General features: G+C 42.2%; 1 protein-coding gene across 1 annotated transcript in view; it reads left to right on the top strand.

Annotated features, from left to right (window-relative positions):
* megf10 (multiple EGF-like-domains 10) overlaps positions 1-26266 on the top strand; it is an 88900-nt gene that overhangs the window by 27450 nt on the left and 35184 nt on the right. The window contains exons 6-11 of the mRNA XM_026298429.2: positions 9747-9993; positions 10197-10317; positions 16163-16299; positions 18782-18994; positions 19539-19713; positions 20119-20239. Of these exons, the coding sequence (XP_026154214.1) occupies positions 9747-9993; positions 10197-10317; positions 16163-16299; positions 18782-18994; positions 19539-19713; positions 20119-20239 (1014 nt within the window). The remainder of the gene's footprint in view (positions 1-9746; positions 9994-10196; positions 10318-16162; positions 16300-18781; positions 18995-19538; positions 19714-20118; positions 20240-26266) is intronic.

Consider the following 26266-nt stretch of genomic DNA (forward strand, 5'->3'; position numbering starts at 1 on the left):
CTGTTAAATCAAACTTTTGAAACCTTTGAACTTACTGTCCCTTTGAGCATAATTAGCTTACTGGCTTAAGTAAGTCATCCTCATCTGCACTGCACCAAAACCATTTTCCACCATCTTTTACATTTTTAAAGTTAGGCATATTCACAGTCAGCCATGATAAAACAGGTTAAATGACACTGAGCTTGTAATTATTAAATATTTTAGATATATCTTGGATATTGGATATGATGTTTTGTTAATTTAAAAGGAAAGAAGACTGTGACTGTGCTTTAATGTTTTTACCATATTAGTCACAGTGCTCTGTTCAGCCACTGTTCAGTTATTGTGCTATACAATGTCTTTAATTTTGCCAGGGGCCACCAAAAAATAAGATACGCTAACTGCATTTTACAGGTCACTAGGCTTCAACAGTATGTCTGAGGATCAGATTTAGGTGCAAGAATAGGAAGTGGGGAAAGGCTGTGTTCAAGGGTAACTGAGAATAATAGAAAACTATGTAGCAGGAAATGACCTGGGGCAGTGGAGCTTGTACACATGATAACAGCACAAGATGCTCAGAGGTTCTGCCGTGAAAACACATAACAACAACACGTACTGCACAGTAGACTTACAAAGTCTATGTAATATCCTCTATTTTTTGTTTTTAATCAATAAACTTACAGTACTTACCTCTGATTTGCTGTTATGGCCTGTAACTGGTCACACTCTTTGTGATTTCACTCAACATATGTTTATCAGAATTACTTGACTACTACTTACTAGTTTGATAAATCTTACCTCATATACCACAGCTTGCAGCATTTTAGTCATCTTCAGGTTAGTCTAGTAAAAACTAATGTACTGTAATTATTACAAGTAAAATGCTATCCAACATACTGAAAATACACCATCAGTAACAACATTATTTAAATAATAAAATTAAAAATAAAAAAAAGATTAATGCTTGTCCTATAACCCTCAATGACCTAAGGCTAAAATGCCCATTTGGACATACATGTGTCATGTGCATGAGCCAATTTTGTGTTCCTGTTTCCCGTCGTCAGAGAGTTGTCTGCACTTGGGTCCTGCTCCGATCCTTCCTCCTAACATAACAAGTGTAATGGATGCAGACTGACAGATTCAAAAGCTCAGCCACAGACAAATTTGATGTAGCTACCCCGCCCCTTGTGGCACACGGCCGAACAACACATACCCAAATTAAACTAGCTGTTGTCTTTACATTTTAAGAGTTATATTGATGACCTTGGTGTCGTTTGAAGGAAAAGCTTCCCAGTTTACTATCAGCGCGCTGTAAAATGTGAACTATGACTCCTCCCCCCTCTAGAGTCGAGCGCTGCGTGCCCACCGTTGTCACGGCAACTTACGGTGGGGGCTGTTTTAAAGCCCACTGTTGCGTCATCTGCCTTAGACTGTAATACACCGTTCGAAAGGGCGTTCCATTGGCTAAAAGATACGTCAGTCATCATTGCCAAACAATGCGACTGGCTGATTCTACGGTCATTAGAATTTGGTCTGTCCCCCTGACTGGGATTTGGTCTGAGGGTGTGAATTCTATTGGTTTTAGTGGTAGTTACGTTAAAACGTAACAAACAAGTTTGATTGAGGCCTCATATGATTCACAGAAGCTTGCTATGTCAAACTTTATTGAATAAACGGCGAAATCAACTGTAAAACGAACCGGATTACAGCTTTTCATGAGGAGGACGATGGATTGTGGATTTACTGCATAATAATACGTCTTTTGGACTAAAACATGGGTGCACTTTGTTCTATGGATTCTAACGAACAAAACGATATGCGACACTGAATGTTTCTGTGCATGTACGAAATAACAGAAAAGGTAAGAACCAGCGTACTGTACTGCATTTGTACTGTTGTTAAATATTAAGAAACTGTAGTCGCTGTGATTATTCAATCCTAAATTGCTTTATACCATTCAAATCGTGAGACTTTAAGGTTTTATTTGGTATAAGTTTTGGCAATCGTTATTCAAAATTTCCAGACAATCTTTGGTTATTTATCTGGAAATACAATTATTGAACCGACCTCGGAACTGGGGGTAACCAACAGCGATTTTAAATATATATATACCTATTGAACATGAAGGTTTAGTATATCTAGTTTATGAATTATGAATATCATAAACCAGCTTAATAATTTGGGGCATCAAATCCTTTAACTGCAGATCAACCAGTCAATTAATAAAGTAATACAGGATATCAGTCTACAATCTGAGGGAGAGTTCTCCCGATTCAGTGACGTATTTACTGTGTGAAATAACATTATTGATACCAGTCAGTTGCCTTTTTCAGATTTATTCAGCTATTTACAGTATATACATGCGATTTACATCTGATTAGTGTGAGACAACCAGCACAGCCACAGGTTACTTGGTTGTCCTCGGGTTTACTGAGGCTCGTCCGTTCTGCTGATTGCTGGTCCGCCTGCAGTCTGCCGGCAGGTTTCCAGGAGACACGTAGTCTCGAAGTCCTGGGCTGCAGGCCTGGAGTCCGTTTGTCGCCTTTCATTGCTGTCCTGGCCGCTGCAGGGTTGTCTCATGGTGTTGGTGGATAGGAGCTGGTCAGCTGGAGATGAGCTGTAGGACAGCCACACGTGTAGTCTTGACAGTGCAGTGCTTGTTGGCGAGGGCCTGTACCATCCCCTGTTGTTTACTTTAGGAGGTCACTAAGATTTTTACAGCCATAAATTGTCTAAAAGATATCACTCCTGCCTCAATCAGGAATGTGACCATATTCTGCTGCTTTAAGTCCGCTACAAAGATAAAAGCTTTAATATCAAGCCAGGCAACAATGTCCAACAAGGGTAAGGCAAAGTGTAGTCAAAAACCAGATTTCACTCTATACAAGCAAAGGTATCCTATGCGGTAGGCAGAAATTGTAATCCAAAACAAATGTAACAGTGGTCACACACTAGAGACAGATGTGACTATGAATGAAGAGTGGTAAGCTGACTGAACACACTGTAACAGCACAGACAAACTGGCACATGACAGATGAGCAGACTGTGGTATGTACACTGATTGACATAGACAGACATAATTGAACTAGACTAACTAAATGCACTCACTCCATGCTTCCTGTTTTGGGACTTTTGTTTTGGTAGTATTTCCTGTGTTTCAATAAAAGCTCTTTGTGTGCAATCTTGGGTTAGGATAAAATATTTCTTTAAAAAATATGACAGATCATTCTGGCTGCAATGGACCCAGCAGCTACCAGGACACCAGAAGAAAAGCTTGTTTGAGGACTCCTTAGCTCTGTCAGTGAAATTCTAGAAATTACCAATGAGTATGACAGAGTGTTTTCAGTTTGTTCTTGCATCAACTAAGCACAAAGCATCTCAAATAGTATCATTTGTATCCACAGTCTGTTCCTTGTTGGAAAAGTGTCAAGCATTTCAAATTCTTCTTGAGACAGCCTGACCCCTTTTTTCTCCCTTAATTTCATGTTTACTTTGTTTTTCTTCATGTGATGAAAGCCATGTAGTCTCCCCAGTTTCTTCTCCTGAGCCACAGGTTATGGCTCTCCCGCAGCCAGCTCTCCAGAAGCCAGCTTTCCCACAGCCAGCTCTCCAGCAGCCAGTCTCAACCACAGCCAGTCCAGCCACAGCCATCTACATGGCCTGAGCCCGAATCTTCTCCCTGGAGTGCACAGAAGTCCACGCCCCAAGTCTTCGTCACCCGTGTCCATGTCGGCTGAGTCCACGCAAGAGTCTTTATTGCCCGAGCCTGTCTTTATCTGTGTCAGTCATGCCAGAGTCTTCATCCATGTCAGTCACATCAGAGTTTTCCTGTTTGCCACACCAATCTTTCAGTCACCTGTCAGTTACGCCAGAGTCTATGCCCAAGTTCCCTGCTATGCCTGAGTTCGCTGCTGCGCCTGAGTTCCCTGCTGTGTCCGAGTTCCTTGTGGTGCCCGAGTTCACTGCTACTTGACCTCAGTGTGCCAATGGCCACATCCCAGCTGAGGCTCCTCTTCTGCTTCCTGGATCTCAGTGTGCCACGTCCCCACTACGGTCCATGCCTCTGTCCCGGTCACAGGTTTTCCAATTAAAGTTGACGATGCCACCACCCCTGTTTCTGGTCTCCTTGGTGGGTCGAGTGTTGAAGATGCCATTCCTGTTTCTGGTCTTCCTAGTAGGTCGGCCGTCGTCGCCAATGCCATTCTTCTTGTCCTCGGCACTTCTAGTAGGTCAGATGACGTAGCCAACAGTGCTCCTCTGGATCCGTATCATCCCTTCGGGTTTGCCAATGCGGCATATGCCACTTCTACCGTTATTGGTCCTCCCAGCATGTTGGCCACAACTATTACTAACCATGACAAGGAAAATTAGTGTGTAAAACTAATGGTGGTTCTGCTAGCAACAGCAAAAAAGGCATTTTACAGTGTTTGTGTTAAAAGCAAATAGATGATTTTCGATGTTTTCTGTTGCACTTGCATAAAGAAAGAAAGAAATTTAATGGTGAGACACCTGTATCATAATATAACAACTCTGGAGGGCACACAGTTCAGCTCAGCATCGAAAACTATATGAATACTACAGATGTTTTTTCTCACTGGGAACCTCCATATCAGTGGGAAAGGCATTTTCTGTTCTCATGAGTGCTCCATGCCTGATAGGTTGAGTAATCACTAAATCACAAAAAACATCCCAGTCCTAATCTTTTCTCAGTGTAAGAGGGAGAACTCAGACAACCCTCAACAACTGGCAGCTCAAGTTTCTGACTCGGTTCTTTTTCCTCAGCTTGACTGACTTTTTCCTTCCTGACTTTTTCTCTTAGTGTGAGTGTTGCAAGGTTTTTCTGTTGAATGTTTCTGTCTAAATGGGTTCAAATGAAGATACATATATGCAGAAGTTTCACACATTATAGGTATTACCCCTAAAAACATGAGATCCAGTTTGAGATGGGAATGCATCCAGCTTTCAGACCAAAACCTAGCACAGTTCACTGTTTTGTTCACAACGATTTTGAATAGGTGGATGAAAGAGAACAGTCTGTTCAAGCAGATGAGGAGCCCCAAGCTCTTGGAGTTTGGCCTTTCTTTAATATAGGTCAGATTTTACAATTACTTGAATGCATGAAGTGGTTTACATGTGCATCTTAGTATCTCTGTTACTTCATACTCTTTGTTCCATACCCATCACTCCTCTGTCCTCACTAGTGCTTGTCACACAGGGTCAGACTCTCTGAGGAAAAGCAAGTATGCACTTTTTATCAGCTCCGAACGAACGACGGCAATGCACAATGAATAAAAGGAGCCTGTTAATCACTTGAATAACTTCAGAACGGTGGAATGTTTGGAAATCGTTGTGTTACTTTGCATGCTAAGCACATAAACACCAGGTTATGTTTATATAATAGAAGAGGAGAAGCCTGCTCAAAACAAATTCAGGGTTATTTAAAGAAAAATGCCATCTTTATGGTAGTAACTCATCGTCATGTTTTAGACTCTAGTGTAATAACTGATGCATAAATAATAATTAATCAATTTATACTAATGGGTCAAATGAATAGCCCTATATACAATGTCAAATGAGGACACTAGTGATGCACTCAGAGAATTGTCACCAGCTCTATGCTATTAACTTGGTCTTGAGGAGCAAGCAGCTGCTTTAGTTTCATTGCATTATTAAATCAATCTTGGTATGTTGTACTAATATGAAAGAATCGTTGTTTTCATTAGGATATTTAAATTCAGGTCTCTCTCCCCTAGTTTGTGCTCTTTCCCTCTGTCTCTCTCTCTCTCTGTACCTTCTGCAGGTGTCCCTGGTCCTGGAGCTGTATATCGCTGATGTGCAGTTACTGGTCCCACCAACCTGCAGTGTCTATTTGTTGTTTATTGTTGCTGTTCTTTTCTCTCTCCTCTATCCACTCACCCCAACCGGTCGAGGCAGATGGCCGCCCAAACTGAGCCCGGTTCTGCTGGAGGTTTTTTCTTCCGTTAAAGGGAGTTTTTCCTCTCCACTGTCGCCAAGTGCTGCTCATAAGGGATTTGTTGGGGGGTTTTTTTTGTTTTTTGTAAGGTGCCTTGAGATGATTGTATTGTTGTTGATTTAGCGCTATACAAATAAATTGAATTGAGTTGAATGGAACTCTGTAATGGGCCCTGTAGACCAGTTTTCTACAGATGTAGAAGAAGAAATCTGGTGAAGCCAAATATTAGGAGGAAACCTTGGAAAGTGAGCTTCGTAATTGTATTTATTCGACTACAAAACTACAAAAAATGTAGGTGGTGCATTTATTTTGTATTTTTTTCAATTATTATTATTTGTGTTCGTTGGTAATTCAATTCAATTATTTGTATAGCACCAAATCACAATACATGCTGAACTTGATGCCCCCAATTATCTCAAGGTACTTTACAACAGAGAAAACAAAAACAGAGACCCTTATGAGCAGCACTTTGTGACATTGTAGGTTGGTGGGGCCAGAAAGTGCAAAATACAGGACCAGGACCAGGTACACCAGCAGAAGGTACAGGGAGAGAGAGAGAGCACAAAGTTAGTGACATTTAATGGTGGCATATACATGTGAGGGGGGAGGAAAGGAAAAGAGAAGAGGGAAGGGAAGGGAAGGGGAACTCAGTGCACTGATATGAAAGTCCTTGGACAGTCTAGGCCTATAGCAGCATAACTAAGGGATGGTTCAGGGTTACCTGAAGCCAGCCCTAACTATATGCTTTGTCAAAGAGGAAGGTTTTAAGTCTAGCCTTAAAAGTACAGAGAGAGTCTGCCTCCTGAACCCAGACTGGGAGCTGGTTCCACAGGAGCTTGATAGCTAAAGGCTCAGCCTCCCATTCTGCTTTTGGAAACTCTGGGAACCACAAGTAGACCTGCACTCTGAGAGCGAAGTGGTCTATTGGGATACTATGGTACTATGAGGTCTTTAAGGTATGAAGGAGCCTGATCATGAAAGGATTTGTATGTGAGGAGAAGGATTTTAAATTCTATTCTGTATTTTACAGGGAGCCAATGAAGAGAAGCTAATATAGGAGAAATATGATCTCTCTTGCTAGTTCCTGTCAGGACCCTAGCTGCAGTATTTTGGATTACCTGGAGGCTTTTTATGGAGATACTGGGACATCCTTTTAATTTGACAAGTCAAGTCAAATTGGGACTGCTTGACAGTAAACTATTATATACTATATACTATTATATACTACTATATATTATATTTAAAAAGCAATGGACTGTCAAAGGAGGCAGAAAGTTATCTTATATATGATGAGGACAATGCCAAGAGAGCAATTAGTATACATGGATGAACTTGATGCCCCCAAATTGATGAAAGGGAAGTGAACCAGAAATAATACAATGTCTGCATGAGAAGAAGTGTCTCCATGTCCATCCATCCATTATCTATACCCGCTTATTCATAACTAGTGTCACGGGGATCTGCTGGAGCCTATCCCAGCTCTCTTTGGGTGAAAGGCAGGGGTACACCCTGGACAGGTCACCAGTCCAATGCAGGGCCACATATAGAAAAACAACCTCACACACTCACATTCACATTCAAAGTCAGTTTATAATAATCCTGTTGGTTTCTGATGTCATTCAAGCCAAAATGAAAAATCTATGTCACCACAGTGGGGTGACTTTCCAACAAGTGATTTTTAATTAAATGTCCAGTATAGTGATATCAGGATAATGAAACAATTTTGCTGATTATTTGCTCTTCTGTCTAGGTTGTCTGTGGGGTAACATCCGAGCAGGAGACAGAAACAAGATTCCCAGGGTATCCTGGAATTCCATAGGACATTATTAGAGATGGCTAAATTCAGGGCTTTATAGGCTGTAGTGCAGCTGTATCTGTAAAATAGACAATCTCAAGATCTTCTCATGTAGATCTTCAATCAATCTATAGATTGCTCTGAGGTTAGTGATATTATAGGCTGCCCTTTGGTAAACAGTCCTGTCAGGACATGATTAAATGTGTGCCCAAGGTAGCCTGAAACCAACCAGGCCAAATTTGCTACATGGAGCAGTATGTCCTTTTATTTAATGATAAGTCTGTAAAACAATGTATTTCTGAAAAACAAGAACAAACAACACTGTGATTACTGACAAGAGAAATCTGAGCAGGAATTACGGGAGGGGAATCATAGTCTAAGTGGAAATACTGAGCAGCACAAAGGCCATAGTGAGCACAACATTAGCTATATATTGCTTATCCTGTGTATTCGCAACGAGACTGGAGCCAGTTCCAGCTGATAATAGACGAGGCAAGATACACCCTGGAGCATGAAAAAGACTAAACTTCACATTCACATTCATATCTACAGGTAATTGAGTGCTGTTCATTAACCAAAACTGCATGTCTTTGGACTGTGGGAAGAAGCCAGAGTATACAGAAAAAAACCCACACAGATACGAGGTGAATATGCAAACTCCACATAGAAAGACCCCATTCACCAGGGTAAAACCAGAACCAGAATCTCCTTTGTCCTCCAGTTGAAGCCTTGAAGTGTACAGGTCCTCAATAGAGGCAGGTTGGCACCAATTATTCTTTCTGCAGTCTGAAGTTATGGTTGGAGTCTGAACTTGTAGTGTTTGGTTGCTGAACGAAACCACACAGTGATGGATGAGCATAGAACAGATTCAGTGGTTCCCCTACCAGCAGCTCAGAGGCAGGATAATCTTTGTGAGCTGACACAGTACATCCTCTGCTGAGCCTTCTTGATGATGGTGCTATCCATTTCCTCTGGTGTCAGTCCTTGGCTCGGTAGCCCACCTAGCTGATCAAAGCCATACAGTTCCCCCCTTCTTGATCTGTGCACTTAAGTGGCTAAGTGAAGTTTCATGGCTAAGAATAGACCCCTAACTGTCTGTTTAAATAATCATGGTGGATAAAAAACTAGAATAACCATGAAGAACCTTGTAGGTGTTATGCACCCAAGTCCTATGCTTTTACAACCATAGGATTGCTTAGTAATGTCAAGGTAGAATAACCATAAGGTTCAACACATTTTATAGTTTACTGTGCATACACATGATGAAGCTTCAATTGCACATTGTGAAGGGGAGGCCTGACCAATGGCAGAACCTGGCTATGTGTGCAAGGTGTGGTCTGATTATGGTTGAAATTCAGCAGCCAAAGGTTAATGAGGTGAGTTTAGGTCTTAGAGACAGACATTGAGTGTCTGACTGTTTTGGCTTAGGTTGTTGAAATTAATGAGGTGGAATTTAACTAACTGTCAAATGTGGTCATTATCTTCAAAGTTATGTAAAGAAGGAGATTACCTAGTGTTTGTTTAGTTGAATACATTTGGAAACAGGTCCAGCAATAGTGTATGATGATTGTCCTGTGTCTTGGACTAACTTTGAGATCAAGGTTTCACTCACATCATAGGTCACTTGGTAAAAAGAATAACCATGCATGACCAGTGACATGAACAGACAACAATGTGACTTATTCCAGTTCTGATATTATGGTGGTATTACGTTAATGCATATGTCATCAAATTTCGTGTAAAATGAAAATGTTCAATCAAGCTAAATATGGGTAGAAGCAGCTGTTCAAAGGCTGAATACTCAAAAGTGATAAACAAGCAGCTGGACGTAAAAAGATCTTTACATAAGTCTTATTGACTATGGAGTCTTATTTGTCTTTTATTCTGTTTTATGATAAGCATGCTTTTTTAGGCTTGTCAACCTTTAAAAATGGTAATTGACAACCTGGGATCTCTGCTAAAATCTAAATCTTGATTTTTCTTTCTTCTACCCATCAGCTTGTGACAGTAAACACTGGGGACCCCATTGCAATAACAGATGTCAATGCCAGAATGTAGCACTGTGTAACCCCATCACTGGAGCCTGTATATGCACTCCTGGTTACAGAGGCTGGCGGTGTGAGGCACAGTGTGAAGTAGGCACATATGGAAATGGATGCCAACAAAAATGCCAGTGCCAGAATGGTGCCACCTGTCACCATGTTACAGGAGAATGCGAGTGCTCACCAGGATACACTGGAGCTTTGTAAGTCAAAGGAGAGAACACGGGAGAATCTGTTTCTTGTTTCTTACCACAACTTCATAACTTGTAAACTAAAACATTTGCTGGTTTCAGTTACTTCACTTTGTAGTATTACACATCTTAGATGTATTTTACAATTAAAAAAATAAATATTCACATGAAAGTGTTCAGATGTTAATAAGACACTTTTTCCATTTTCTTTTTAGCTGTGAAGATCTCTGTCCTCCAGGTAAACATGGGCAGCAGTGTGAGGAAAGATGTCCATGTCAGAATGGAGGAGTGTGTCACCATGTGACTGGAGACTGCTCCTGTCCTGCAGGATGGATGGTACACACCCCCCGACTGTGTGAATGTTTTAAAACAGGGGCTAGCAATCTTTTTTACATACAGTGTAACTTTGAATTATTGTTGTTAATTAGCTTCAACTCAATTCAATTCAATTTTATTTGTATTGCGGCCAAATCACAATACAATCATCTCCAGGCAATTTACAAAAAAACAAAAAAAACCCCAACAAATCCCTTATGAGCAAGCACTTGGCGACAGTGGAGAGGAAAAACTCCCTTTAACGGAAGAAAGAACCTCCAGCAGAACTGGGCTCAGTTTGGGCAGCCATCTGCCTCGACCGGTTGGGGTGAGTGGATAGAGGAGAGAGAAAAGAACAGCAACAATAAACAACAAATAGACACTGCAGGTTGGTGGGGCCAGTAACTGCACATCAGCGATATACAGCTCCAGGACCAGGGACACCTGCAGAAGGTACAGAGAGAACAGAGAGAGAGGGAGAGAGCACAAACTAGGGGAGAGAGAGAGAGCACAAGATTAGTGACATTCAATGGTGGAATATACATGTAAGGGGGGAGGGGAGGGTTAGGGTAGGGGAGCTCAGTGCACCGATGGTCCTTGGGCAGTTTAAGCCTATAGCAGCATAACTAAGGGATGGTTCAGGATTACCTGAAGCCAGCCCTAACTATACTCTTTGTCAAAAAGGAAGGTTTTAAGTCTAACCATAAAAATACAGAGAGAGTCTGCCTCCTGAACCCAGACTGGGAGCTGGTTCCACAGGAGAGAAGCTTGATAGCTAAAGGCTCAGCCTCCCATTCTGCTTTTGGAAACTTTGGGAACCACAAGTAGAGAAGTGCTCAATTGGGATAATATGGTACTATGAGGTCTTTAAGGTATGAAGGAGCTTGATCATGTGAGAAGAAGGATTTTAAATTCTATTCTGGATTTTACAATGAAGAAAAGCTAATATAGGAGAAATATGATCTCTCTTGCCAGTTCCTTTCAGGACTCTGGCTGCAGTATTCTGGATTAACTGGAGGCTTTTTATGGAGATACTGGGACATCCTGATAGTAATGAGTTACAGTAATCTAGCCTTGAGGTAAAAATGCATGGACTAGTTTTTCTGCATCATTTTGAGACAGGATGTTCCTAATTTTGGCAATGTTGCACAAGTGAAAGAAGGCAGTTCTAGAGATTTGTTTTATGTGTGAGTTAAAGGACATGTCCTGGTCAAAAATAACTCCAAGGTTTTTCACAGTAGTCCTGGAAGCCAGGGCTATGCCATCTAAAGTAGCTATAATTTTAGAAAAGCTATTTATGAGGTTTTTAGGCCTCGATACGATACGATAACTTGTTTACTCTGAAGTAGAAAGTTACTGGTCATCCAGGCCTTTATGTCAGCTAGACACGCTTGAAGTCTGGCTAACTGGTTTGTGTAATCAGGTTTCGTAGATAGATATAACTGAGTGTCATCCGCATAACTGTGGTAATTAACAGAGTGCTTCCTAATAATATTGCCTAAAGGAAGCATGTACACGGTGAACAGAATCGGTCCTAGCACAGAACCTTGTGGAACTCCATAAGTAACTTTTGTGTGCGTGGAAGGTTCATCATGGACATGAACAAACTGGAATCTGTCTGATAAATAGGATTAGAACCATTTTAATGCTGTTCCTCTGATACCAGTCACATGCTCCAGATGCTGTGGTCAATAGTGTCAAATGCAGCACTAAGGTCTAGGAGGACAGAAACAAGTCCATTATCTGAGGCTAAGAGAAGATCGTTAGTGCTGTTTCTGTACTATGATGTGCTCTAAAAAGAAGTGGCACATCTGCATGAAGGGCTGAGCATATTCATGTGGGAGAGTATCTGCTCAGAAAAGTATATTGACTGTCAGCAAAGCCAGTGCAGTGTTCCAGAGACCACTGAATTTTTTATCCAGCATCTGAGACATCCAGCATCTATATATCTATATATAGGCAACAGGAACAATGCTTCAAAACTCAAAAGTAGGGGTGGGAACAGTTGGTGGGGAAATCCTCCATAGACTATGCCATGTCATTTAGTTTCAGCTCATAGTAGCAAAGTCAAATGTTGTACCTGCAATATTATCACAAGGGGGTCAAGAGGGTGGCGGACTAAAATTTTAAAACCTCATTTTATATACCTATGAACACAGAAATAGTGTGTTTTCTGTAAAGAAGAGTTCTGACCGACACAGTCTAAGATAAGATAAGATAAACTATATTCATCCCCAAAAGGAAATTCAAGTAGTCTTGTAGTTAATGACTGTAGTAAGTCAGTAGAAAAGTAATAAATAATAATAGGTAGGTAATAATAAGTCATATACAGTAAGGGCAGGAAGCCACCGTGCCAGCACCCCAGCTCCAGCTGCAGACATGTGTGCACCCCAACAACTGGGGCCCTCCCCTCCACCCCCACGGAGGACGAAAGCCCAAGGCCACACACCCCTAAAGCAAGCACACACACAGTAGTAGGCTGGGGGGCAGGATGCCACAGAATAATCCCCCACAGCTGGGGACTGAGACCTCCTAAAGACCAGACAGGCAGACTCACTTTGATGCCAGTAAAACCTGGGTCCAAGGCCCTGTAAACACACTGCACACCCCCCCAAAGCGAAGGGCTAACCCCAACAGAGAGGCCCGCACACCCCCAGACCCCACACAGCAATGGGCAGCCAGCATCCACACCAAGGTCACCTGCCAGGGAGCCCCAGGAACCTGCAGCACAACAGGACAGGCAGGAAGCAGAGGAGGAATCAGCCCCGTCGACGAGGGCTGCAGGGAGCAGGACCAACAGGCCACAGACCCAGCAAATCGTGACAATTATAACTGCAGGCACAAGTGGACAGTACAGGGGTGAGCTGTGACCCCCCCACCCCCACTCTCACACACAGACGCTGATCCACAAAAATTGAGCCCAGATCCACAGGGCCCAGCACAACAGCCGGACCACAGCAGGCCTCTGGCCCAATTCACAGGAATGCCCCCAGTACAGGTAGGACCTGCCACCGACCCAGGGGCAACAGCATCCCAGAGAGAGACCACCAGGTTCCCCAGGCCACTGACCCCCCACCGCCAGAGCAAGGGCAGAAGATGGGATAGATGTGATAGATCATGGATAGAGCTGTCTCCTATTTTGAGAAATCACACCATGACTTTTGGATATTAAAATGTAAATTTTGAATAACAGTTTAGGGGTTGACATATTGATGAATTTTCTTACCACTGAAGGTAGGGATAAGTCAAATTGGCTACATTTGACTTTAGCTCAAATATCCATCCATTTTCTGCCACTTTAATTGGGGCCGGGGTCGTGAGGGCAGCGGTCCATTAGAGGTTTATTTTATATGCCGAGTAGCGATAGCATGAGCTGTGGAGTTTTTGACGCCAAAAAGGAGTGGCCTTAACGGCTGCTTAGTGTAGTGTCAGAGAGTCTTCTCATTTGTGCCCGAGCCTAGTGGATTCAGGAGAATAAAAGATGCATTTGGGTCCTGTGTCTCTTCTCCTTCACCATTACCCCACCTTATAACAGACTTATTAATGGTAGTCTATTATATTGATTAAACTTTGTGTATTGTTAGCCACCTGTCTACCCCTAATAAATTCCGTTTGATCGGGGTGTACTATGTGAGGAGAAATATTTTCCAGCCTCCTGGCTAGAGCTTTGCAAATTATTTTGAGATCTATATTGAGTGACTTGGGATGATAACTGGATGGAAGTACCAGGTCTTTACCTGGTGTTAGGAGCAGGATAATATTTGAGTGTATTTCATGAGTTTCTTTCATTTCTGTTACCATTCTATAAAATATCGGGGCCACCATTATCCTTACTTCCTTGTAGAATCTAGTGGGGAAACTGTCTGGCTCTGGAGCTTTTTTGTTTGGCATTTGTTGGCGTCTTCTTGGAGTTCGGCCACTGTGGTGGGTGAATCCAGAGCCATGATCTGTTCATCTAGTCTTGGCAAATGAACACTGTTCAGGAATAAAACAATTTCTGCCTCAGCTGAATTATTCTGCAATTAATACAGGTTATTAAAAAATTTCTAAATGTATTATTTATTTTTATACAGTCATGTGTGATGTTTCCAGCTGCATTCTTTATAGAGGAAATAGTTGTTCTTTCTTTATTTAATTTTAGTTGGTTGATCATATTTGTTGCCATGTTCAAAGTTCTCTAGGCATAATCCTAGCATTTGGAACACTCTCTTGAGTCTCCCTTGGTCTCCCCTTGGTTCCTGTCTTCTATGTTTCCTGCTGCTCTCCCATGTCTGGTCTTTGTCTGGTTTTCTGCATTTTCTAGTCCCGCTCCTGTGTTCGTGGATTCCCCCGTGTAAATACCTTGATTTGAGTTTTTCCCTTCTTTGTGTTGAGGGGTAATTCAAACCTATGCAAACCAAGGGAGCACATCCAAATTGGTAGATCATCTTGCTGAGAGAGGGCAGCATGGTGGCTCGGTGGTTAAGCACCGTTGCCTCACAGCAAGAAGGTCATGGGTTTGCAACCCGGCCTTTCTGTGCGGAGTATGCATGTTCTCCCTGTGCTTGTGTGGGTTTTCTCCAGGTACTCCGGTTTCCTCCCACAGTCCAAAAACATGTATGTCAGGTTGATTGGTGAATCTAAAATTGCCCATAGGAGTGAGTGTGAGTGTGTGAGGTTGTTTGTCTCTATGTGGCCCTGCGATGGACTGGTGACCTGTCCAGGGTGGACCCCTGCCTTTCACCCGAGAGAGAGCTGGGATAGGCTCCAGCAGATCCCCGTAACCCTGGCTTTCAGGAAAAAGCGGGTATAGAAGATGGAAGGATGGATGGATCTTGCTGAGAGACATGTTGATTTGTACAATAATTTAAAGAGAGACAGATAATATATGCCAAGTCACAGGAGTGTACTTTATTTTGTGACAAACTTTCAGTGTTTGTCAAGGCAAATTAAAGGTAATTAAGTTTACTTTAGCTGTTAATTTACTGACTAACAGTTACCATAATTCACTCCTGTTGTTTGATGCCCTCTTTTCACACTGTACACAGCTCTTGACAAAATGCGTTCTTTTTTGTTTTTGGTGTCGTGACAACAATAGTTTTAATGTATTTGGAATGATGAAAGAAAAAATAATATATTAGTCACTGGACATTGTCCGTCCAGTGATGTAGTTTAGGATGGCAAGCTACGGGCTGATTTGGAGCCAGTCACAAATAGGAGCCACACAATACCTGCAATGTTAAAATGTCTCGTATCTGCGTTTCCTTACATCTGGGTCATTCCAGCGTATAATAACTGTTGCTGTTGGGGTCTCCCAAAGTATGTTTTTATGTATGTTGTCCCAAGTCCTAAAATTCTTGTTACAGAGAATGGAGCCTTTGGCTACATAATGTTTCTTCTCAGGACTCACTGAATGAGGCAAAACTCAGCTTTTAGCCAGCTGCTGCTTTCCTGAGAGCTATAGGAGAATTTGACTGGACACATGTATGGAGTGAATTTCCATTTGCCATAGTGGACACAACTAAATCAACCTTCATCAATATGCAACCATGCTTGCAACTCTTGTCAACCATATATGTTTTTCTTAGTAGACCACTTGCAAAACACTCACCAATTAAATTTTCAAGACTGTGCATGCAATTTAGTACTCGCTATTTGGGATCTTAGAAAATTGGCCCACAAGTGTAATAAATAGATGTGCTTTTGCACCTCTGTATGGGCATACCTAAATAGAAGAGATATAGCCATGATTAGGAAAATTAATGAATCTTAGTTTTTGTAAGTTGCACCCATCAGCTGACATAAAATAAAATACATATAAAAGATGTGAGAAGTAATGATTAGTAATTTAGATACTGTACTGTATGTATGTTCTTGCTGTGTGCAGGGGACAGTGTGTGGTCAGCCATGCCCTGAAGGAAGATTTGGCCAAAACTGTTCCCAGGAATGTCAGTGTCACAACAATGGTGTCTGTGTGTCATCAACGGGACAGTGTGTCTGCAGCCCAGGATACACAGGAGAACGGTAAGAGCTACTTGTAGAATATTCCATCTTTCCTAATGCTAACCTTAACCAGTAGTATAAAAGTAGTATAGAGCAGCAGCATCTAATTCTAAAGCATCGATTCTCTAAAATACTAAACATGGATTTCCTGGAATAGCATTAATCATCAGAGTTACAGTGCCATAATACATTACTAACATTCCTTGTACTGTATGTTTCGCAGGAAATAGCTGTTTCTAAGACCAGAACTTGAGTTTTTTTAGCAGCAGCAGTAGCTACTATGAGGGAGGGAACAGTAGCTATTGCCTGAGGAAAATGCTGAGGAATCCTGAGTTTGCAGCAGAGGCAAATGATTTTGGTTTACCATACTGATGTTCTGGCCAGTCGCGGCTGGCTATAGGGGTTTTGTTGGCAGATCAGGCCTATCCCCATTAACTGACATGGGTATAAGAGTTTGGAGTCTTAAAGCAGGTGCCATCAGGAGCATCTATCCATCCATCCATTATTTGTACCCACTTATTCCTATTTAGGTTCACAGAAATCTGCTGGAGCCTATCCCAGCTCTCTTTGGGTGAAAGGCAGGGGTCCACCCTGGACAGGTCACCAGTCCATCACAGGGCCACATAGAGACAAACAACCTCCCACACTCACACTCACTCCTTTGGGCAATTTAGAGTCACCAATCAACCTGACATTTTTTTTTGAACTGTGAGAAGAAACCAGAGTACCCGCAACCTAACCCACGCAAGTAAAGCAAGTTAAGCATGCACTTAGGCTGTGAGACTCTTAGGGAGGTGCTTCAAGGTCTGACAATTTATGATGCTTAATAGGAATAGCTAAAGTGCACTTTTTGAGCAAACCCACACATTTGTTATCTTGACGGTGCCAAACCCACAGCTGGAATGGATGTACTTGTGTAGATGTGTTGTGTGTATGTATATACAGTATCTCACAGAAGTTTTGTAAATAATTTATTATTTCTTTTCATGTGACAACACTGAAGAAATGACACTTTGCTACAATGTAAAGTAGTGAGTGTACAGCTTGTATAACAGTATAAATTTGCTGTCCCATCAAAATAACTCAACACACAGCCATTAATGTCTAAACCACTGGCAACAAAAGTGAGTACACCCCTAAGTGAAAATGTCCAAATTGGGCCCAAAGTGTCAATATTTTGTGTGACCACCATTATTTTCCAGCACTGCCATAATCCTCTTGGGCATGGAGTTCACCAGAGCTTCACAGGTTGCCCCTGGAATCCTCTTCCACTCCTCCATGATGACATCACAGAGCTGGTGGATGTTAGAGACCTTGCACTCCTCCACCTTCCATTTGAGGATGCCCCACAGATGCTCAATAGTGTTTAGGTCTGGAGACATACTTGGCCAGTCCATCACCTTTACCCTCAGCTTCTTTAGCAAGGCAGAGGTCATCTTGGAGGTGTGTTTGGGGTCGTTATCATGCTGGAATATTTCCCTGTGGCCCAGTCTCCGAAGGGAGGGGATCATGATCTGCTTCAGTATGTCACAGTACATTTTTGCATTCATGGTTCCCTCGATGAACTGTAGCTCCCCAGTGCCGGCAGCACTCATGCAGCCCCAGACCATGACACTCCCACCACCAAGCTTGACTGTAGGCAAGACACACTTTTCTTTGTACTCCTCACCTGGTTGCTGCCAGACACGCTTGACACCATCTGAACCAAATAAGTTTATCTTGGTCTCATCAGACACGGTTCCAGTAATCCATGTCCTTAGTCTGCTTGTCTTCAGCAAACTGTTTGCTGGCAGCACTCATACATCTATTTCCCAAAGCCAACCTCTGGATATGACGCTGAGCACGTGCACTCACCTTCTTTAGTCGACCATGGCGAGGCCTGTTCTGAGTGGAACCTGTCCTGTTAAACCGCTGTATGGTCTTGGCCCCCATGCTGCAGCTCAGTTTCTGGGTCTTGGCAATCTTCTTATAGCCTAGGCCATCTTTATGTAGAGCAACAATTCTTTTTTTCAGATCCTCTGAGAGTTCTCTGTCATGAGGTGCCATGTTGAACTTCCAGTGACCAGTATGAGAGACTGAGAGTAATAACACCAAATTTAACACACCTGCTCCCCATTCACACCTGAGACCTTGTAACACTAACGAGTCACATGACACCGGGGAGGGAAAATGGCTAATTGGGCCCAATTTGGACATTTTCACTGAGGGGTGTACTCACTTTTGTTGCCAGCGGTTTAGACATTAATGGCTGTGTGTTGAGTTATTTTGAGGGGACAGCAAATTTATACTGTTATACAAGCTGTACACTCACTACTTTACATTGTAGCAAAGTGTCATTTCTTCAGTGTTGTCACATGAAAAGATATGATAAACTATTTACAAAAATGTGAGGGGTGGACTCACTTCTGTGAGATACTGTATTTCTTGAGAGAACGGTTATTGATAACTTCCAGCTTTTTAAAGCATGGACCATGGGTAACACTGTGTCTCTTGCTTTGAACAGGTGCCAGGATGAGTGTCCAGTTGGCACTTATGGTGCTGGATGTGCAAAGACGTGTCGCTGTAAGAACAGCAGCAAGTGCTACCACACCAATGGAATGTGTCTATGTGAGCCAGGATATACAGGGGAGACATGTGATGAGCGACTATGTCCTGCAGGACACTATGGCCTCAGGTGTGATAGGAATTGTCCATGCTATGCCCAGAACACGCATAGGTATGTAGCAAACACTGTTCAAATGTTCTTTTGCATATAGGAGATACGTTCAATTCAATATTGCCCAGTTGGAACATCTCAGAAAATCAGAGATATTTCCCTTAAAATATTCAAAAATTTTCCAAAATTTAATATTACTTACATAGTTTAAATCTGCATCTTTAAAATTTGAGTCTTAACAGACAACAGAACATATATTCATGTGTTGTCTGTATATGTCACTGTGATTGTCGAACCTGACTCCACTGATTGTGTGCCAGTATTCAGTAATCAGTTAGGCTGTAACCGCTGGCAAGGTCCATGTTTTGTTGCACATCCCAAAAATGCAGTATCAAGTGGGCCAACTGTCAGTCACCAACAAAAATAGGCAGATTGCATAGGTATGTATTTGTAGCATTTTTACATAGGTTTTTAGGTACAATGCCAGGCCAACAGTGCTGTTAATTCTAATTTGAGGAGTAGTAGACCTACAATATAAGCAGAAACTAAACAAGAATAAAGGACTATATTAATTGTAATTATGTAATCTTCCTCTCATCACAAGTTGCCACCCAGTGTCAGGGGAGTGTACATGTCAACCTGGTTGGTCAGGTCTCTACTGCAATGAAACATGTACCCCAGGATTTTATGGTGATTCCTGCCAGCAAGTGTGCCAGTGCCAGAATGGTGCGGACTGCCATAGTGTCACTGGAGACTGTATCTGTGCACCAGGCTTCACGGTAACTTAATTTCTAAAATGTTGATTGTAGGCTCTGACAAATCTAGACTGGGTACCAATAATTCAGGAACTAAAAACTCTGAAAATGAATCTGCTGTGTAGTGTGTGGCTCTTTAGCAACATCTAGCCACTATTTCTGCAAATGCTGTTTTCACACAAACCTATTTATTTCTATTTTGAATGAATAAACACTTTTATTCAAGTGTCATACACCATGTGCCCAATCAAAACTGGCTTACAAGACAATACTCATATGCCATATAGAGGCATGAAACAAAGCAAGCAAACTTAAAAAACTAAACATCACTTCATATGTTGATAGCAAACCATAACAAAAATTGCCTACCAATCACATCCCTTGAATGCAAAACACAAAATGATCTTTGATCTACCATCTACTTCTCAGGGTGCCAAGTGTTCAGTGCCCTGCCCTGCAGGAACACATGGAATTAATTGCTCCTCCAGGTGTAATTGTAAGAACAGTGCTCAATGCTCACCTGTGGATGGAACCTGCTCCTGTAAACCAGGTGAGCTGAGGAGGAAAGAAGAAAGAGATTAGAGGCGATATAGTGACACACTGGTCTCAAAGTATTCTTTTGTGAATTGTGCAAACCTGTATTACAGGTATTAGTCATAATAGTCAAGTCAAGTTCATTTATTCAATAGAAATGGAAATTACAGTGCTTACTCCTTCTCTATATGCACAGCTAGTCAATACAGATAAAGAAAAGCAAAACTATTGAAGAAAATCATATAAGATAAAACCAAGATCTAATAAAACAGTAATATAAGACTGTGCATCTAAAATGCTCATTGTGCAGACCTGTTGTTTGTGATGGAAAGGAAAATATATAATGCTTATTGCAAGCTATGGGTGACCTCAGTTTACAGTTAAACTCTATGACCTTTACCTTAAAACCGCAATGGCGAAGATGGTCTGGGTCCTCCATGATTTTCTGAAACATTTTGGCTAGACAGTCCATGTCCAGACTGATCCATTTATCCAGTTCTTCTCCCTGCCAATATTTCCATACACTAAAAATCAACTGGTGGATCCAGGAATGAATAAAGTAACATCATCCTGCATTTGGGTCCTGCGCCGTCACCGGCTAACCAGTCACCTGCATCCATGGCTACAGTGCTTGCATCTCCAACTAGAGTGCCTGCATCTCTGGCTAGAGTGCCTGAACCCCCAAGGTAGCTAGCCTGCTACCAGAGACTCCAGTTCTACAGCCTCGCCGACGGCACCACCGACACCCAAAGAGGCAGTCTTCAGAGCCCCAGCTCCGTTTCCAGAACCTCTCCCAGCATTCAGAACCAAAGCTGTCCCTGCTGAGGTTCTGCCCTGGACTCCAGAACCTCAGTGTGCCAACGAGGCCGTCCCTGCTGACAAGACAATATTCAATTCAATTCAATTTTATTTGTATAGCGCCAAATCACAATACAATCATCTCAAGGCACTTTACAAAAAACAAAAAAACCCAACAAATCCCTTATGAGCAAGCACTTGGCGACAGTGGAGAGGAAAAACACCCTTTAATGGAAGAAAAAACCTCCAGCAGAACCGGGCTTAGTTTGGGCGGCCATCTGCCTCGACCGGTTGGGGTGAGTGGGTAGAGGAGAGAGAAAAGAACAATAATAACTAATATGACATATAAATAACTAATATGACACATATAGACATGAAACAAAGCAAGCAAACTTAAAAAACTAAACATCACTTCATATGTTGATAGCAAACCATAACAAAAATTACATACCAATCACATCCCTTGAATGCAAAACACAAAATGATCTTTGATCTACCATCTACTTCTCAGGGTGCCAAGTGTTCAGTGCCCTGCCCTGCAGGAACACATGGAATTTAATTGCTCCCCCAGGTGTAATTGTAAGAACAGTGCTCAATGCTCACCTGTGGATGGAACCTGCTCCTGTAAACCAGGTGAGCTGAGGAGGAAAGAAGAAAGAGATTAGAGGTGATATAGTGACACACTGGTCTCAAAGTGTTATTCCAGTGCTGACAAGGCCATCCTCCATTGAGGTTCCACACCAGCTTCCAGAACCTTAGGCGCCAATGAGGTGTCCCCACTGAAGTTCTGCCACGGATTCCAGAACCTTAGTGCACTGACAAGGCCATCCCCACTGAGGTTCCCCACCAGTTTCCATTACCTCACTGTGTCGACAAGGCCGTCCCCGCTGAGGTTCCGCTCTGAATTCCAGAATCTCAGCGTGTCAACAAGGTCGTCCCTGCTGAGGTTCCTCTCCAGCTGCTTGAACCTCAGTGCACAGACGAGGGTGTTGCCATTGGGACTGTGTTCCTGTTTTCCGGACCTCAGTGTGCCGACGAGGACATCACTGCTGAGGCTGCATTCCTGTTTTTCAGACCTCAGCTGCGTTGATGAGGGCGTCATGGCTGGGGCTGTGTTCCTGCTTCCAGAACCTCAGCACACCGACAAGTGTGTCACCACTGAAGCTATGTTCCTGTTTCCCAGACCTCAGTGCTCCAACTAGGACTTCACCAGGCACCTCCAGACTTTGAGCTTCGACTGGACCTGCTGACACCACTGTGCCTACGGACTATGGATTCCGCCCTGGTGGGTCGGCCGATGAGAGCATCGCAGCTGAGGTTGTGTTCCTGTACGCCGTACTTCAACGTGCAGACAAAGACGTCACCGCTGGGGCTGTGTCCTTGTTTCCCAGACCTCAACACACCGACGAGGGTGTTGCCGCTGAGGCTATGCTCCTGATTCGTGGACCTCAATGCGCCAACAAGGATGTCACTGCTGAGGTTGCGTCCATGTTCCCCAGACCTCAGCATGTCGACGAGGACATTGCCACTGAGGCTAAGTACCTGCTTCCTGGACCTCAGCGTACTGATGAGGGCATCGCTGCTGAGATTGTGTGCCTGTCTCCCGGACTTCATCATGCTGACAAAGACATTGCCGCTGAGATAGTGTTTTGGCATTCCTGGACCACTACAGCTGAAGTTCCGGCTCTCTAGAAGGGCGTCTACTTGAGCGGTCCTAGAGCTACGCTTGCCTGAGGGGTTGGCCATCAGAATGACCCCAGATTTCTGTTCGTTTGAGGGGTCATCCACTGGAATGACTTCAGACTGTCTCTCGGTTGAGCCAGAGGGATGGCTCATTTTGGGCTCCGGGGGCATTGTTGAGGAAGACCCCCGGACTTGGACTCAGTTCCCTCCCACCCACCCTGGACTCTGTTTTTTGGACTTAAGGGAGGGTCCTGTCATGGTGTGAGTTTTCTGTTTATGATTTTGAACTTTTTTTCCTCTTGCGCCTACTTATGTTTCTAGGTAGCTTTATGTTTGTTTATGTTCTTTATGTTTGTAGAATTAGTTTCACCTGTGTTAGATTAGTTTTTATTCTGTATATTCTGTATTAATTCTGTATATGTACCTCCTCCCATTCCTTTGTTTGTTGTTCGGAGAATTAACGTGACTGCCTATGCTAGAGGAGGAGAGGAATTACATTTGCTTGTACACCAAGTTGTGGAGTTTAGATTTCTTTATATGCTGAATGGCGACAAGAGTTTTGTACTGAGTGGCGTGGTGCCTTGACGGCTGTTTGTATGTTTTGTGCGTGGAGCGTGTGCTCCGCTGTGCCTGTTACCTGATAGATCCATGAATAAATAAAGTAACATTGTCCTGCATTTAGGTCCTATGCCTTCTCCTTCGCCACCACACTACCAACATCACAACAGTACAGTATGAATAAATAAGGAATAAAAAATTGAAAGCAATGGAAACATACATTCATCACAACCATTTTCATAGTGTACCAGTTTCACTTATAGGTCTTTGTTCAGTCAACCTATAAATACTTGTAACTGTTAACTCTTTCTACCACTGAACCTTTAATTTCAACATGTGATTATATTTGATTGTCAAACATAGCTTTTTATCTAGACTAATATCATTATATACCGTATTTTCCTCCTAATCCTATTATAAAATGTATTAAGATCATTTGCATATTCCTTAGTTATCCCCTTAACTGCCTAAATTTATTTACAATCATATAAAAAAGAAATTATTATTAATTTATTTATAATTTCTCTTAATTATTTTAGGCTCCAGCGGATCCCTGTGACCCTAAATAGGAATATGCAGGTATAGATGATGGATGGATATGAATTCATTTAGTTTTAACTTTTAACTTTTAACTTTAGTTTATAACGCTAGTAAAATAATCAAAAGTAACTATGCACAAAAGTGTGTTACTTCTGAACTGTCATGATCTCTGTCCCCAGTTTTGAAAATTTCAGTGCTAACATTTTTTACTATGCCCCATCGGAAGCGAGCTTGAATGTGACAACCAATCTTGTTATCCCTGACATATTTCAATTCAGTTCAAATTCAATTATGTTTATTTGTATAGTGCCAAATCACAATACACAAGAAAAGGGGAGGTGAGGGGAGGGAGGTGAGGGAGGAGAGGAGAGGAGACGAGAGGAGACGAGAGGAGAGGAGAGGGAGAAGAGGGAGAAGAGCTTGGTGCACTCATGGCAAGTCCTCAGGCAGTCCAGGCCTATAGCAGCATAACTAAGGGATGGTTCAGGGTCACCTGAGGCAGCCCTAACTATAAGCTTTGTGAAAAAGGAAGGCTTTAAGTCTAGCCTTAAAAGTATAGAGGGTGTCTGCTTCCTGAATCCAGACTGGGAGCTGGTTCCACAGGAGAGGAGCTTCATAGCTAAAGGCTCTGCCTCCCATTCTACTTACGGAAACTCTGGAAAACCAAGGTAGACCTGTACTCTGAGAGCAATGTGCTCAGTGGAGATGTTATGGTACTATGAGGTCTTTAAGGTATGAAGGAGCTTGATCATGAAGTGACTTGTATGTAAGGAGAAGGATTTTAAATTCTATTCTGTACTTTACAGGGAGCCAATGAAGAGAAGCTAAAATATAAGAGAAATATGATCACTCTGGCTAGTACCCATCAGAACATATCAACAATGCCCTCGAACAGGACATATCTTGGTCAGAAATAACTCCAAGGTTTTTCACAGTAGTGCCGGAGGCCAAAGCTATGCCATCTGTATTGTAGCTGGTTGTAGCTATATTGTTAGAAGCTATTTCTGAGGTTTTTCGGTCCAAATACAATAACTTCTGTTCTCTTGGAATATAAAAGTGGAAAGTCATCAGGGCCTTTATATCCCTTAGACATGCTTGAAGTCTGGCTAACTGGTTTGTGTCATCAGGTTTCATAGATACAGATGAGTGTCATCTGCATAGAAATGGTAATTAATACAGTGCTTCCTAATAACATTGCCTAAGGGAAGCATATATAAGGTGAAGAGAATCTGTCAAGTCCATTGTCTGAGAGAAGGTCATTGGTGACTTTTAACCGTGCTGTTTCTGCTCTAAATCCTGATTGAAAATCTTCAAATAGTTAATTCCTGTGTAAGTGGTCACATAGCTGCTTGGCAACAGCTTTTTTAAGAATTTTACAAATATTGGCTGGATATTGGTGTGTAATTACCCAGGACTCCTGGATCAAGACTAGGCTTTCTGAGTAAAGGTTTGATTCTTGCAATCTTAAAAGCCTGAAGTACGTAGCCCGTTACTAGTAGCCTAGAAACAGCCAGACTCACTCTTTTTTTATTCTATACAAAGAATTAGCCTGGAATGTCTTCAGTTCAGATCGATTTCCAATGGAACATGCCAATAGATGCAGAATAAACCAATCAGAGAAACAAACGATATGATGCATGCGGTACAGATGAATGACTGTGTATTCTAGTGTTTTTACAACAAAAACATAAGAATACATGGTGTTATCACCAGTTCTGTGCATATTTTTGAACGGTGTAAACAGCAAGAGTCTGTTGTAGAAAGATTTGCGCACTTGAGACTGGCATTGAGCAATGTTAAGAACAAGTTATGCATATAGCCTGCCCCATTGCAGTTAAATGGCTGTGATTGGCTAAATTCATTTGAAGCTGGAGGAAAAGACTCCCTAAGGCAGGGGTTCCAAACGCACATTCTTCAACTAAGAAAGGAGTGGGTCTGGCTGGCCAGGATAATTACTGGGATAAATTGACCAGGTCTAATAAAGATGAGTTGATTAGTGGCAGGACATCTTTGAGCAGTCTAGCTGTAATGGAGTCTAAGAGACATGTTGATGATTTAGATGAAGCAACTGTTGACGTTTGCTGAGAGATATGTATGGGAAAGTAACAGTCTAAACATAACTGAGGTTTTACAGATGATTCAAGAGCTACTGTAGTAGAAGATTCATCTGTGGCAGCTACAGGAAAGATCCGAAAAATCTTATCTCTAATAGATATGATTTTGTTTGTAAAGAAACTCATAAAGTCATCACTGCTGAAAGCTAAGAGAACATCCATCCTTTATCTATATCCGCTTATTCCTAACCAGGGTTGCGTACCTTCTTGCTGTGAGGCAACAGTGCTAACCACTAAGCTACCGTGCTGTTCCTTGAGAGAAGCCAATTGAATCTAATAGTGAATTAAATGTGGTGCTGAGACAATTATTTTCAACATCTACATGAATGTTAAAATCTCCCACTATAATG

Source organism: Mastacembelus armatus, chromosome 12 (assembly GCF_900324485.2).
Source record: "Mastacembelus armatus chromosome 12, fMasArm1.2, whole genome shotgun sequence".
Classification (NCBI taxonomy): Eukaryota; Metazoa; Chordata; class Actinopteri; order Synbranchiformes; family Mastacembelidae; genus Mastacembelus; species Mastacembelus armatus.